Below are 15,975 nucleotides of genomic sequence, written 5' to 3'. Positions count from 1 at the left end.
AGCTAAGAGAGTTCATGTAAACATGACAGGAAGTACTGTTCACACTGGGTCATAGCGCACTAGCCTAGCCTTGTAAGGAGTCAGGGTAAAGATCAGTGGGCAGAGCAAAGTTTGGAGGAAATTTTTGCATGTTATCAGAAGAATACTACAAGAAAAATAGCAGTAGATCATAAGAGAGGGACAAAGGAGAAGAAGACTTTCTCTGCTGATTAAGATGTAAATGGACCCGCTTTTGTGGAACATTGGGCAATGTCACGAAGACTGATTACAATGAGCTTATGAATTATCATTATAATCAGAGAAGTGACTCCTCTGTGACTTCCTTCAGCTACATAGTTTCCCCCAGACAACAGGATGATAAAAGGAGCTTGACTACTATTTCAGGTCTCCAACAGACAGATCCATTTGGGACTTGTTCATTTCCACTTGGAGGCATCACCTTCAACAGTCATTTATCACAAGTAGCCTGTGCCACACTTCGCCAAGCAACAGCCTATCACAACTACACACTTGGGAAGTTTCATATCTTCGCTCTGCACATCACTGCCATTTTGTCGCCAGGGTTTGGCACTATTCAGATTGGAATTGAGAATGAGTGTTAAATTCCAAATCAGTACTTGAATGTAAATAGAATTTGAATTGAGGTAGCAAACATAATCCAGAATTGCAATTTGAATTTGAAATAAATGATTTAAAATTCTAACTATATATATATTTTTTAACTTAGGGCAGTTTGTCAAACCAGATAAAGCCAAATTTGCAAGTTTTGACCACTTAGACCACTGATTGGTGTTTCTCCTCAAACAGGTACAATTATTTTGGAGCTCTTGCCCCAGCACCGTGTCTCTCTGTCAGAGCCTTCGGGTCACTAAGCTCTGTGCTTGATCAATGGCTCTGGGGTTAGCCCAGCTGTTCAAGGTGACAACGGTGGGCCAGGGCGATCTTTTACTTTTATGCTGTGGGCTCCTGCAGACTCATGCAGTGCAGCATGATAAAGCACCTTGGCTTGCTCAGTGGTACTTGGACAAGCTCTGTAATTCCTCTTGTCCAGTTGCATCATCGTCATCTCTCTGATCTGACTGAGTCACGCTTTTTAATCATCTGTGCTGAAAAAGCCAACTTTTTTTGCGGTTAGCAGTATATTGGAACATGGTAATCCGTTTGCAGCTGGTCTAAGTTGTTTATCAGCTGGTCTAAGATGGTCATTAGTTGGTCTGAGGTGATCATTAGCTAGTCAAAGCAGGTCATTAGGTAGTCAGAACTGGTCATCAGCTAGTTCAAGCTGCTCATTATCTGGTATAACTGTTCATCAGCTGGTCTAAGCTGGTCAGTAGCTGGTCAAAGCTGGTAATTAGGTAGTATGAGCTATTCTAGCTTGTATAAGATGGTCATTAGCTAGTCAAAACTGGTCATCAACTAGTCTGAGCTGGTCATTATCTCATCCGAGTTGGTTATTAGCTCGCCTGAGCTAGTTGTTAGCTGGTAGACATCTTGGACAAACAACAAGTTTTTAACTACTGTAACTACAACTACTGTAACTTAAAGTGGTCAGGCTGTTTTTTGAAACATAGTGGCTGGTTATTTAGCTAATTTCCAACTTGTACCAACTTATGACCAGCTTGGATTAGCTAATGTCCAGTTTAGGCCGACTACAATCTGGCTACCATGTTAAGATGGATTTTTCAAACTGCCATCATTAAACTTGTTGATGTAGTGTTTTGGGAACTAAATCTCTTAAAGTTCGGAAGGGTAGCAAAACAAAAATGTTTTGTGTCAGTTGCTTTGTCACGGGGTCATCAGTATGGACTCTTAACATGCTTTTCTCTTCCACAGTCTGAATCCTTATAGCTACGATGAGAGTTGCGTGTCTAGCAGTGTAGACCATCTACCTCTGGCCGCTTTACCGCTGCTCGCCATAGCTGCTCCACACTACCAAGATGCCGTCGCGACCGTGATTTCCCGGGCCAACCAGGTGTACCACAGCTTTCTGCAGTCTCCAGAGGGACAGGGGTTCACAGGGCAGGTGAGTTCAGGAGCGCCCAACAATATTAAGTTGCAGTCTTATTAGCCATGGGCAAAAGGTCCATGCATAAAGCATCGCTAACACGGAAGTCCCTTTCAAACCACACAGCTTTCTGTTGGACAATGTGGCAAATTTGTGTGATAAATTGAACATGAGTGAAACATGCATGAGTGAAAACTTTTCCATCCTCATGCAAAACTCCCGATTTCAACTTATTATCAGAATTGTGTTTAACAGCTACTCTCTCAAAATTGTTAATTGTTTGTACAGTATATGCATATTTTTCTATAAACTTAAAGTGTATTGTTTCTGTTTATATAATCAACAACTTTAAATTAATCATTTTTATTTCTTCATTGTTTTTAATTTGATTGTCTTTCACAATGTTTCATGGGATTGTAGTTCTTTCCCTCATTAAACCTATGAAATACTTCTTGTACCTTTGTGATTTTGTTGATTTTCGAAAAAAAATTTTTTGCTTCAAATCAAAGTCTCTAAAGTTGTGATTTACCTTGTAGCTGGTTGGTTCAGTTCATGGCTTATAACGTTTTAACAAAAATCCCTATAGGAAAAATGTATGTAAATTATACTTCTGGAACCAACCTCACAAAAAAAGTGGGCAGGCAATGGAAAAAGTGACTGCATGCGATTGCATCTCAACCCTGAAACCATTTTTGACTGCTTTTCCATGACAATCGAGATTGGGCCACACAGGCAGATGAAGGCAGTCCCAGATCAGTATTAGGAAGGCAAATGCTGTCTGGAGCAGCAGTGGGAAGGGTGTGTGGGTCTATGGCAGGGATAGTGACTCATCAGTGATGAGTCATTCAAAACAGACAAAAAGGAGGGGGTCTTTCCACTCATCTTACTCCATAATCTCACATGATTAATACAATAACACACTCCTGTCAATTTAGGAGGCACAATGATTTCCTAAAGTGGTGACTGCAGTTTATGAGCTGTGTGTCAAGTGTTGACTCTCTAGGGAGCCGGACTATTCAAATAGCATATTAGCCCTCATGTTTTGCAGAAAAATTGGTGTGCTTTTTGACATGGTCATAGCCATGTAGTTCATTTACAGTGGCACAGACTCGTCTGTTGCTGACACTGATAATTAGACCTGTGGATTTGTTTGTTTTTGGAGCATCTATACATTATTTGTGCTCATCAGCATCAAATAGGAAAGCGCTAGAGTTGCCGCTGTGTTATTTCTGTGCAATTAATTAAACATGTTATTTACTGTCAGGCTTCACTGTTGATTGAGCTGTCATTATGCAATCCTGAGTTTTGCCTGACGGTGTTGATTGCATGCAATAACACTGCACTGATTCTGGCTGAATTAGTCTGTGTGTGTGTTTTGTACAGGTGTGTTTGTTGGGTGACTGTGTGGGAGGTGTGCTGTGTTTCGACGCTCTCTGTTTCAGCAACAGCCCACAACACAGCAGCCGACATAACAGCACAGAGAGCTTAAAGGTTTGTTCTTAAACACTGAATCATTCCGTTTTCTAACACATCTGTAACTTCATTTGTTCTTTTCTTTCTTGTCTTATTGTGGTTCTAGTAAAAAATCACTTTTAGTGGGAATGCACTGTTGACATTATATATACTGTATATAGATATACTGTTATATTACTGATATATTTTGCATCCCTAAAATTGAGATCTCTTAGACTTCAATGAGATGTTATTGGAGAATAAATGGAGGCATTTGCTTAAGTCTTCTGCTTCTCTGTTTTTTCCCCTTGTTAGTATCACATCTTTAAGGTTGTAGATGAAATCTCAACAATGTTGCAAACTCTGCTCAGATATGCCAAGATGTCAAAGCCTGAATATCTCAATATCCAAAATGTCTCATTAAAATTCATAGCAAAATAATCTGAGCTATTCTATCCACAGTTATTTTATAGCTTTAACTCTGAATGTCGACAGTTGTCTCATTATCTATTTCTATCTCTGAATGCTCTGAAACAAAGTCGATGAAACATCACCAAGAGCTCAATTTAGTCCTCTGAGCTATGAAGTAGCAACTTCTGAGCAAATTCCTGTGGGTTTTTCAATCAGATCTTCAGGGAGCACAGAACATCTGTCACACCAGGCAGACTTTATTTGACACTCTACTTCAGCACTCGCTTATATTATTTTCACAATTATATAAACAATGACTGTATTCAACCTGCTGTCTCACTTTTCCCACACACTCAGGATAACCCTGAGGTCAGTCCGAGCCTGAGCTCCAGCAAACGTCTTAGCAGGAGCAACATCGACCTATCTGCCCCCAGTGAGACCCGCAACAGGAAAACTCCACTCAGGCGCAAACAGAGCGACTCGTATGATGGAGACTCTTCTGGCAGCCAGCACCACCCATTCCTCAGCAGGTACAGCATACAAGAACAGAGACCAAATGCTGTTTTATGATGCTTTAAGTGATTGTTTCTACTGCAATATTTTCTCCATGCAGAGACAATCGCTGAAGAGGCATTTTCAGCATTGCTCTTGTTTTTTTTGGAGTAGTCTGACATGTTAACATTGGCCTAACCAATAGCGTGAGTTTGAGGTGGGACTATGTTTTTGTTCAAACAATGGCAGAAGAGAAGTAAATTTAAAATTCTTTTTGCAGCAGATCAGCATCCTTAGTCATTCTCTATTTTTTGGATTATCAGTGAATGTACTTCTTTTCTGGTAAGAAGAAATCAGAACAAGATTACCCAGATGTGTCCCGCTGGCCAAGCCATCCATAAATGTGTCACTCTTTTTCCCATTTCTGTTTATCAATATTGGCTGCTCGATGGCATGTTGCGTGCTGCAGTGCTATTAATAGTCACAGCTGCAGTTAGTGTGCAAGTACTGTATGAGAGAATGAGGCGCAGACTGAACGATGCCTTTTCAATAGAAGTTGCTCAATGCCACGGCGGCAAAGGTCCAAACATCCAACTGTTTATCTTCTAAATGGTGCTATTTAGGGTATTGATGTGTCAAGAGAGATTTCTCAGCACTGTTGTTGTCCCAAACCTTCAGCACAGCTCTTTTATTAAAATAGTTCCTAAAACAGTAGCATTCCGTGTTTTTACCCTTTACCCTTTTTAGAGCTAGCAATTTGTTATGTCATTGTGCATAAAATTACATATCAAATAAAGTAGTACTTGTGCAGATTTGAGGTAGGGTTAAGCTGTGTCATGTCGAGGGGTAAATTAAGTCACTGAAGAATAAATTAAGAATAAATTAAATTTAAACACAAATAAGAATAAATACATTATTTTAAAAAAGCTCTTTGCAATTTCCCAAAATCCTAAATTAGCCATCCAAAATTTCCTTAAATCCTATAAGCCAGTCAGGAAAATATAATATTGTATGATATTATAATGTAAAATTATAATCAATATATTTATTCTAAAAGTTGTGAAACATTTTTTAAAACTATTCATTTACAGTATTTATGTATGTATTTATTAATGATGATATTATACTATTATCCTGAATATTTTAATGTTGTGAAACCATTTTCAACATATTTTGCATATATATTGTAATTTGTAATATTAAACTTCAGTTTTTTAAAAATATTCAAAATGCAAATATTAATATTATATATTAATATATAAATACTTAATATTTCCTGGATGCAAAGCTTTCTAGCGCTATTAGTTAAGTAACTTGCACAACGGAAGCATCTGGCACACTTTACCCCTCAGGTGTCATTTTGGGAAAAGTGCTTCATTTGATAATTCATGCTTAATGTTTTGTCAAATGTGACATGATATATGTGCAGTGCAGCCTATTTTTGTATATTTATATGTATGTTTAAATATTTTGATAAATTTGCTGTTAGCTCAAACTCATTTTATTTGCCATCTAGAAAATACATATTGATATGCAAAAATAAACAAAAAAAGTAGGGTTTTTTTTTTTACAATAAAAATGCTTGCTTTAGTGCACCATGGTGCTGGTTGGCCTAGTGATTGATATTGATGATTGATCTAGCGACCTCCTTTGTGCAGTCACTATAGGGCCGCTTAGAGAAATGCCGGACAAAAGCACTGCCTCTCACCCAGGACTGATAGCGCTGGATGATTGATCTAGCGACCTTCTCATTACCAGCCCTTGCATTGCAAGTTATCTTGCCGTAGTTTTTTATATCTTGGGCTTTGTGCAGTCACTATAGGGCCGCTTAGAGAAATGCCAGACAAAAGCACTGATTCTCACCCAGGACTGATAGCGCTGGACTGGAGGGAGACTTATCACTTAGCTCATCCATACCCCTCAGCTGTACTACATTTCACTCCCAATCATCTGTCCCCGGGGCCCTGTACACCCCATCCTTTTCACACTCAGTCTGAGGTGAGATAGCCAGTCAGAGTCTTTAAGAGCTTTTCTGTCATCACTTGTAGAGTGATGATAATAAAGACAAACAATGTGCAAAAAGAGTGGAGATTTGAAAGGCAGTGAGGAAATACTTATTGACGGTCTAGCAGAAAGATTCTTGCTGTAATCCATTGGGGTTAGATACAATTTTATATCAGGACCCGCATTTCTTTTTCTTTTCATTTTTCAAGGAAAAATGGTTCAGACAATTTGATTAAGAAATAATTGTTGGATTTGCCAAAGCCAAAACCAGGTTTTGACAACAGATAGTCAGAATTTATGTTGAAGCCCTTAGTAGCAAGTAAACTATCCGTGAGCACAACTGTGTATTGTGATTTGTTTTTTCTGGGTATTTTGGGCGACTTAAACAACTCCCAGAATGTTCAGAGTCATCCAAAGGCAAAAACTCTGTAGCGTAACCTTTGAAGTAAATCTCATCAATGTGTGTTTATATGTGCATTCAGTTTGATACAGGATGGAACAGACCTGAGACCAAGCAGCAGCACTAGTATAATGTTGAATCCAGGTCGCTTTGACTTTGAGGTGTCGGATTGTTTTCTGCTGGGCTGTCCTCTTGGATTGGTGCTAGCCATGAGACGCACTGTGCTTCCCGCTGTCCAGGGTTGGTGTAAAAATTTTCCAATTAATGACCAGAACATATTGTCCTCTTGATACATTGGCAGACATTCCCATTAGATTGTCCTCCTCCTCAGTCATATTTACAATTAATTTAGTCATGTCTATCTTTTCTTTTTATCCTGCAGTGTCTCAACTCCGGCCTGCGTGTTCACAGATCTTCAACCTGTTTTACCCCTCCGACCCATCGGCCTCTAGACTGGAGCCCTTGCTACGCTCCGAATTTCACAAACTGCCTCCGTTCCCTGTTCCTCGCTACCAGCGCTACCCTCTGGGAGATGGCCGCTCCACCCTTATCGGTGAGTGAGATATCCCGTTGAGAATCAATTAAACTGTTCAGCGCTAAACCACATGCACAAATAAAGCACAATATTCACTCATTTGTTCCTTTTATTATGTTTCATAATTGCTTTGTCACAGTAATGCGCTTATCTTAGGCTGCCAAATTATGTGCTATTTTGAGGAATGATTCTTGTTCGGTTGTTAACAATGTTTTCTTGTGAAGAAACTACAGTCTTTCTCACTGGATTTTTTCGGTGACTTCCTTTTTTCGTATGCATCCTTTTCCTGACAGATAACCGCTAACCTGAGCAATGCTGTGCCTTACATTATTTTACTCCGTGTCAGATTCCCTGGAGCTTTACCAAGTTCTGCAGGCTGGTGTCTCACCCTGTAATGAGGTCCTGATTTATTTAGAGCATACTTTATCCTGCTTTGCAGACATATTTAATTGGTGTATGTCATCCATTTTAGGCTCATCCTATTCTAGACTAGGCCTAGAACTAGAAGTAACAAAGTAAACGGAGAACTAAAGTGAAGCGAAACTAATAACAGTGGCTGAACTGAAAGAAACATAATCAACAGAAATAAATATACTAAGATGAAAACATTGATTTAACATAAAGAACTGAAATAATGAAAAGTAAACATCTGAAAATCTGATAACCTCGAGAAACAAAAAACTCTACTCCAAATCTGTTGTGTAAATAAGCTGTTTTAAAGATCATTTGACACGAAAGCAAATATATACAGTATTAGCTGTGCAATCTTCCTGAAAAAAAGGGATTATAACCCTCATCAGCACAATACAACAGAGAGGCATCAGCCATTGAGAGGAAAGAGTCTGTGTCTCACAGGAAATGTGACACTGATTTTTAATTATATCAAGTCTCACTCTGCTGATCATAGGCGAAGAATGTCACAATATTTGTTAGATACCGAGGCATGGATGTGTCTAATTTAATGCATGCACTCACACACCACTCACACATGCTCTGTTTTTAATGCAGTAGTTAATACTTGCCATCCTAATGGAGTATCTCTGGAACGGCCTCCCATGTGTAAGGTTCTTTCATTATGAATCATTACAGATTTACTCAGCGGGCCTTTAATGTGAGAAATTTATCTGATATCCATCTGTTTTCCTGTTTATGCTGTTCCTGTGCATTTGGATTGATTCATTTCATTTGGCGGCCGGAAAATCCGGAGCCATTCATTTCAAGTAGTTGAAAACTGGGGAGTGAGATTCTAAAGCCGTATGTGGAGCAACATCACAGAGTTCTTTTTCTCATTACGCTGAAGAGCAGCATGATTATTTCCACTGAACTCTGTATTCCTCTCCATGTTGCTTTCAGCCCCTCATGCCCAGAGCTCATATACCACCTCGGCCTCATCTCAAAGGTCTCTCTTGTGTTATTCTACAACGCAGTAAATGCTGTATCCTGCCGTGCCTTAGTCTTCAATCTTCTCTGAGTCGCCCGATCACTTTCAAGTCCAATAAGCCTGTATTTTGAGCAAGTCCTCTCGCTCAATTGACCTCTCTTATTGCGTTCTAGTGCATGTTTCCATTTTTCCCGCCTAAAAGTTGAGTGTTGCGCCCCTGCCATCATGTCTCTGACCTTCAGCCAGGGTTCCAGACTAAAACTGGCTCCTAAAGTGTTTTAAATATTATAGAATCACTCAATATAGATGGACTGCAGTGCGTAAATAGTAATTGTATATGCACTTCAGTTCATTAAATGTATAGTGTGTATAGTGTTCTTCAAGTGTATACCAGGGGTGAAAAACTCAGTTCATGAGGGCCACAGCCCTGCAGAGTTTAGTTTAAACCCTAATTAAACACACCAGCTAATCAAGTCCTTCAGGCATATTTGAAAACTATCTGTATGTGGGTTGGGCTGTGTTGTGCACATCTGGTGTATAGTGTATTGCTGTTTAACCAGCAATCACTGACATGTTTTGTGAGAAAGGGATGTAAAAGAATGTACCAAACCTATGCATACCATTTTAATTCTTTGGAGAAAATAATACAATTGTGTATCTTTAAATTACATGTTGGTAAATGTCGGTCTCAGTAAACTAATTTTAACAAACTTGACTGCACCGATTCAGTGATTTGGGGAGTCGTTAGATGATTCTAATAGTTATTGCTTTCAATCAGTCTGTTATATTGATTCATTAAAAACAAAAACAGCTAATTAGAGTCATTTTTGCAATTTGGATATCTCGAGTCCGCTTGTTGATTTAAGTCAAATAGAACAGAATGATGCAGAATTGGAAACATTTTTGCATACAGAAGACATACATTTCAGGATTCTTTGGATTGAAAGTTCTAAATAATAGAATTTATTTGAAATATATTTTTTGTAATGCTGTAAAAGTCTTTACTGTCAATTTTGATAAATTTTTAAGCGTCTTTGCTTAATAAAAAAAAAAAAATTCGTACTCCAAACTTTTGAACGGTAGTGTACATGCCCTCTATAGATGACCAAGTGACATCTGATCACACTACATTGATGGTAATAAAATTTGCCTATAATTTTGAATAACATTTATATTTTGTTTTTTTCAGAGCACTGTCACTTTCACAGCCTCAGTTTCACTTTCTGTCCCCTTCATTTATCCCCTATCTCTTATTCTCTCTGTTGCTCATGTCTTACTTGTCAGTTGTAATTGAATGGATGACTCATGAACATGGAAGTGGCTATTTAATTATATGTTTTTGGTTATCCTCTTTGATGTATTAGCACTGCATCTGTGTACTCTTGCTGTACACAAGTCAAGTGTTTGTTCATTTGTCAAACTAATCTCTTACACAAATGTTTTCATTTGTGTCGTGATCACAACAGAATATATTTGTTACCATTTATATGCATGCTTCATCTTGGTAAGACTGAGCTGGATTGTTGTAAAAAGCCCATTGCTCACATAAATAGATGGCTTTGGGAATGCTAATGAACTCTGTATCGTAAATGTGATCAGTCTCCCTGTCCGTTCCTCATGTCTGCATAAAGAGCAGTCTTTTTTTCCTGTATTCATCCAGGATTGGTGTAATGGTGCTGTCTGATTCCAGTCCACGCTTTCTGAAGAGAGAGCTCCTGTGAATTTGTATTTTGCGTCTGGCTCTGGGGCCTTTAGTGACATGAGAAATTAAGCAGAGCAGCCATGCATCCTGCGCCCAGCAAAAACTCCTTGGAAAAGGTCAAGCGCAAAGACTGTGGGGGTTAACTCTACAAAAACGTACCCAGATAGGAGAGCAGAGCGCTTGGCTCTCTGGAGCTTTGCAGATTTGTGGCTACGGTTGGAGCAGGCATAAGCACATTCTGAACACGCCTTAGCCCAGCTCTCAGAGATGTCAGCATGACTGGAAAGCTATAAAATTGCAGGAGCTCATTCTGATGACCAGCACTGATAGGACTGCCCCTGTTTAGAATTCACACACAGCCTCAGGATTGTGCTCCCTGTCCACCAGCTCTCCGTCCTGCTCATCGTTTCCCCTTTTCCTGACCCCTATTATCAGGGCTGTTGCAATCATTATAACTCGTCCCATCTCCTTTTTTGTAAGATTTCCACCAGCAGAAAAATATCATATATTTATATTAATATATCTATATTTTTAGCCTTTCAGAAAATTAGTTTAATCAACAATAACATAGTAAATATTGCATCATATAACATTGTAAACATTTATATTAGTGCCTTGCCATGATACTATATATACTACTTCAGAAGCTAAAGCTGCTAAACGCCACCTCCTTAAAAAATGAGATAATGATATTAAGCAAACGCTCTCTGCACATACTATATACGTTCATCGAATACTTTTGCTTCAAACCAACTAAATCCCTGCCTCAGCTTATTCAGAAATACTGGTTCGCTGGCAGAAACTTCTAAACGCCACTTCTCTTTGCCAGCAAAAGCCTCTAAGTTCACAGAACCAAGCAGAAGACGCAAATCGAATCATGATTTTCATACGGCTTTCTATTGGAGTTGCAAGTTTTTATCCTATTTAAAGAGATTTTTAACTAAACAAGATGAAGGATTATGTTGAAATGGAAAAACTTGTCGTAATTTCACTCACTAGCTAGGTTTCCATTGACCTATTTGTATGCACATTTTGGGATATCGCATCAAAAACTGGTGGATGGAAACGCAGAGATGCGCATACATTGTTAAAATGCGCATAAAATCGTATGTTATTTTCTATGCAAACATTTTTTTTATCCGATATGCGCATAAACTATGATGGAAATGCATAAACCGAATAAATTCCTCAATGCACATCAAAAAAATCATGTGACTTTGCGATGTGATGGCATGACTGGACTAACCAGTGGACCAATCTCGTTGCACAGCATCTAAAATGCTATTTTGGTCATTCTGAAATGCCTGAAGATTCTGTAGTTAAAGTCTTTGGAATAATTCCCTCCCAGAACTCCCTTACACGACTACATTCCCAAACAGCAGCATCTGCCTCCAGGCACAAGATAACGCATTTATAGTGTTCCGTTTGCGCACTCTGAGATGCAAGTAATTTATTGGTATTTAGGAAAATTATTATATACAGTGGTTTCTCCCACTTTTCGTAGTGATATTTAGCGCCAGTTTATCAGGAAGTGACGTTTTTGTTGGATGGAAACGGTGCTTTATTCTCAAATGTTTTATGCCATATTCCAATTTTGTGCATAAGTAAAATTCGCAACTTTGGATGGAAACTCAACTACTGACAAAAGGAAACGTTGTCAACCTCATAATGCCTGTTATAAGGCTAAAGAAAATCGTTACAGTGGCAATGACAGGATTTTGCGAGCAGCGTGTAAACACAACAGTTTACTATGCAACTGTTTACTATGTCTTGTCCGAAGAGGTGGACAAGAGTGTAGTGTATCCATGGCATTTAAAGGGATAGTTCAATTCAAAATGAAAATTCTGTCATCATTTACTCACCCTCAAGTTGTTTCAAACCTGTATGAATTTCTTTCTTCTGCTGAACACAAAGGAAGATATTTTGAAGAAAATCAATAACCAAACAGTTAACTGGAAACATTGACTTCCATAGTAGGAAAAAAAAAATACTATGGAAGTCAAGGGTTCCAGTTAACTGTTTGGTTATTGATTTTCTTCAAAATATCTTCCTTTGTGTTCAGCAGAAGAAAGAAATTCATACAGGTTTGAAACAACTTGAGGGTGAGTAAATGATGACAGAATTTTCATTTTGAAGTGAACTATCCCTTTAAACCAATTCATACTTGTGAAAAGAGGCTGATATAATGTATAATGTGTCCTCCCCCTCACTTTTCGGATTGTTCCTACGCTCTTGACATCCAACCATCCCTACCCCCCACATTTCAGTGACTATCATCATAATTGAAGCCCTGGCCTTTTGTGAGCCAATGGCAATGGCAAATGAGAGAGAAGCCAGTTGCTAGAATGACAGAGGTGAGGTGCTCTTTACTACCTGTAGTGGTCAGTGGCACATAGCTGCCAAGGTCACACACAGATATTCAAGCTCACACATGCGTGTGGTTGCGCCAGTAATGTGGGCCAGCCTAATGGGATGTTTTCTCTACAGGCTGCTGGACTAATGAAAACAGATTCAATATGCCCCGTCAGAAATAACAGGCCACGTGTGCACGAGGCAGCAGGCATATAAAAGAACAGATTAGCCAGGACGGTCACTTAAAGAATTTCTGCCTGTATGTCATTCTGTATTCTCAAAGAGGGAGAAAAGGAGAGTGCTTGATCTCTGTCAGGAAGCATTTAGATCCCTTGCACAAACATAGTTTGACGTTATGGTGAGTTATATTGAGAGTGAAAGGGAGGCTTTTGTTGTTTGGTTGTGTAGTGGCTGAGGGTTTTATAAATTCAATTTAAACAGGCTCTTCTTGGGTCATGATGTGGTGTTGTCTGTAATCAATTCAGTTCTCTTTATTTCTGTCTTTCACACACACATATGAATTCATATTTATAGTCTTTCCATTAAATCAAATAAAATCTCTGATCCTAATATAGCATATAACATCAGACACGTTTAAATATTTTAATGTTTCCAAAAAAAATGTATGTATATGTATATATATGTGTATATATGTGTGTGTGTATATATATGTATGTATGTGTATGTGTATATATGAAAAAGTAACGTGGAGAACTGTGGTATTATTGCAGCTTTGTTTTGTTTGTAGTTTCATTTTGTTTCACTCCATCAGTCACTCAAGACTGTTTGTTCTGCCTAAGGTATTGATTTGATATTAGTACCAGAGGCTGATATTGTACCGAAGCCAAAATGTTTATATCGTTCCAACCCCTAATCAATAACCCTGTCTATTTTTCCAACTTTCACTATCATGATCTGTTTTCCCTCCAGTCAACGATATCCACAGCTACCCTGACGTGTTCCTTCCCGGTAGTGCGGTTCCAGTGGGCGCTCCGCAATCCTCCTCTGTCCAGACGGAACACAGCACAGGTGGGCGGGTGGGCGTTGAGGTCCGCAGGTCCAGTTTGACCAGCATGGACAGCCAGTTATCAGGCTGCTGGGAGAGCAGGCTTAGCGGCACCATCGCCAACAGTGAGTGGGCAGCGGGTGGGCGAGCTTCGGGCACAAAATTAAACTCTCACTAAGTTTATCTAAAGCTCTTTCATCTTTTCGTCAGACCTACTCTTTACTTCGTACCTCATAATTAGTGATGCTTTTTGCTCTCCAGCCAAGCAATGCAGTGTTAAGAGCTCGCTGTGCTGCCAAAAGACCTGCCGCAGTGTATTTAACCCTGTTTAAGTTGATCGTATCTCAGCTGCAGAGAAAGGACATAGGCAGTTATTAGTCCAATACATGGCAGTTTTATTTACACTGCTTTATACTTACAAGACCTGTCTCACGATAATGAGAAATATATAACGGTACAATAGTGGCGAGTGTGCCTGTTGAGCATTATTTAGAAAAACAGACTTAAATGTGGGGAAACAATAAATAAACCTTACTGAACTAAACTGTGTAAATGTATGTGTGTGTGATAGTCTCCAGCACATGGTGGGGGTCTAAGCGGTTGGATTATTCTCTGTACTGCCCGGACGTCCTCACGGCGTTTCCCACAGTGGCTCTGCCTCACCTGTTCCACGCTTCCTACTGGGAATCAACCGATGTGGTCGCCTTCCTTCTGCGACAGGTACATTCACAGCAATTCACAGCCAAGGTCCACTCAGATTTTGTAAAACTGTTTTATTATGCATCTTTAAGGTCAAATAAATGTAAATAACTTTTCAAAATCCCTGATTATTGCTCTCCTCGTGCCAGAGAACTCAAATTAGTACAACATTACAAGACTGAAGGAAGAAAGATTTTTGATACCCTGTTCTCAGAATTTCTGTCTGTTTCTCTTACTCATCCCCTTACTTCCTCTTGGTCTTTTGTGCTGGATATTTCGATTCACCCGAAGGGCTGTATCTTTTTCTTATATGCCTTTTTTATTCATATCAGCCGAACCTCTGGCTGAGAGACAAATAAATGTGGCACATCCTTCACTTTCAGAGACTTTTGAAGATCAAATCACTGATGTACTTCGTAATGCAGATGTACGCAGGCTTCACTTCAGAGTGTCAAATGCAAATGGCACCTCTTATTAAATTCGTTCTTAAGAAGATGTCTCGGCACAGGTGGAGAGGAAGTAGTCAATTTAGGCAAATCATAGACCAATCTATTTTTCTGAATGCAGTTCCTTCATAATTGTCTTTGCCTGCATGAAAGAGAGATAGCGCTGACAAGAGTTCCAGCTGCAGTGTTCGTTTTAGGTGTCATGCCAGATAGTGTTGTTATCTATGTGCAAAGTTTGTGCTTTGGTTTCATGTTTTATGTATTTAGTCTAATCTGTTTGTGTTAACTCTTCTTAGCGTATTATGCGTTCCTCAGGGCCTGAGAAAGCTATTATTGTAGACACAGTTATGACATAATCAAGTCATTACACACCACTTATACATTTAGATAAGTCTCGCTGAAGTGTCATTCAGAGATTTGAATATGGGTCATTTAGTATGAGAAATTAGGGTTTTTTATCCATTTATGTTCGCTTCAAGCAACGTGGCACAATGTTATTTTACTAATACAAATTATAAAGATTTTTAGTTTTCATTTGAATTTTGGTAATTTTTTTTATGTGCTTTTGACATTTTTATTAGTTTTTGTTCAATCTAATATTTATTAAGGTTAATTTCAGTCAGAGGAAAAAAAAATGGTTTAATATTTAGTTAACAATAAAAACATTGACATGAGACTTGCAGCTTGTCATGTGATTTATATTTATGCAGCTTCACTAAAATCTCATTGTTCCTACCACCTGCTCCACATAGCTGTATATTAAACAATTAAATATATTCTGATTGGCTGTGACTGTCATTTGAACTGAAAAATGATCACTTGGATCTTGTCTTATGATGGGTCTGGTTTAGGATTCAGTGTCACCTGTATTCAGTTAGCGCATTCCCTGACAGTCTGCATACAATATAAACAACTTCATCAAAGTCAAAGATTGACATAATTTATGTCTTCAAATGTAGCTTTCATCTCACATTCAGCAAATCCTCAAGCCTTAAGAGTAACACGAAAGACTAGTAAACATGATCCCCTTGATACGGCTCAAATGTTGCAGCAACAAAGACGTTTCATCTACACCCGAATCCACTGAGTG

The 15,975-nt window shown here is 38.8% G+C and overlaps 1 protein-coding gene across 3 annotated transcripts in view; it reads left to right on the top strand.

Moving 5' to 3' along the window:
* pitpnm3 (PITPNM family member 3) overlaps positions 1 to 15,975 on the top strand; it is a 79,629-nt gene that overhangs the window by 54,458 nt on the left and 9,196 nt on the right. For 2 of the 3 annotated variants that reach the window (XM_079886134.1, XM_079886133.1), the window contains exons 6-12: positions 1,834 to 2,023; positions 3,389 to 3,496; positions 4,226 to 4,398; positions 6,847 to 7,004; positions 7,147 to 7,317; positions 13,665 to 13,865; positions 14,312 to 14,460. In XM_079886134.1, the coding sequence (XP_079742260.1) occupies positions 1,834 to 2,023; positions 3,389 to 3,496; positions 4,226 to 4,398; positions 6,847 to 7,004; positions 7,147 to 7,317; positions 13,665 to 13,865; positions 14,312 to 14,460 (1,150 nt within the window). The remainder of the gene's footprint in view (positions 1 to 1,833; positions 2,024 to 3,388; positions 3,497 to 4,225; positions 4,399 to 6,846; positions 7,005 to 7,146; positions 7,318 to 13,664; positions 13,866 to 14,311; positions 14,461 to 15,975) is intronic. The other variant, XM_079886135.1, reaches the window with a different exon arrangement.

This window comes from Squalius cephalus, assembly GCF_949319135.1.
Source record: "Squalius cephalus genome assembly, chromosome: 11".
Classification (NCBI taxonomy): Eukaryota; Metazoa; Chordata; class Actinopteri; order Cypriniformes; family Leuciscidae; genus Squalius; species Squalius cephalus.
Note: the sequence above shows the minus strand (reverse complement) of the source record. Positions and strands in the feature narration are given on the sequence as shown.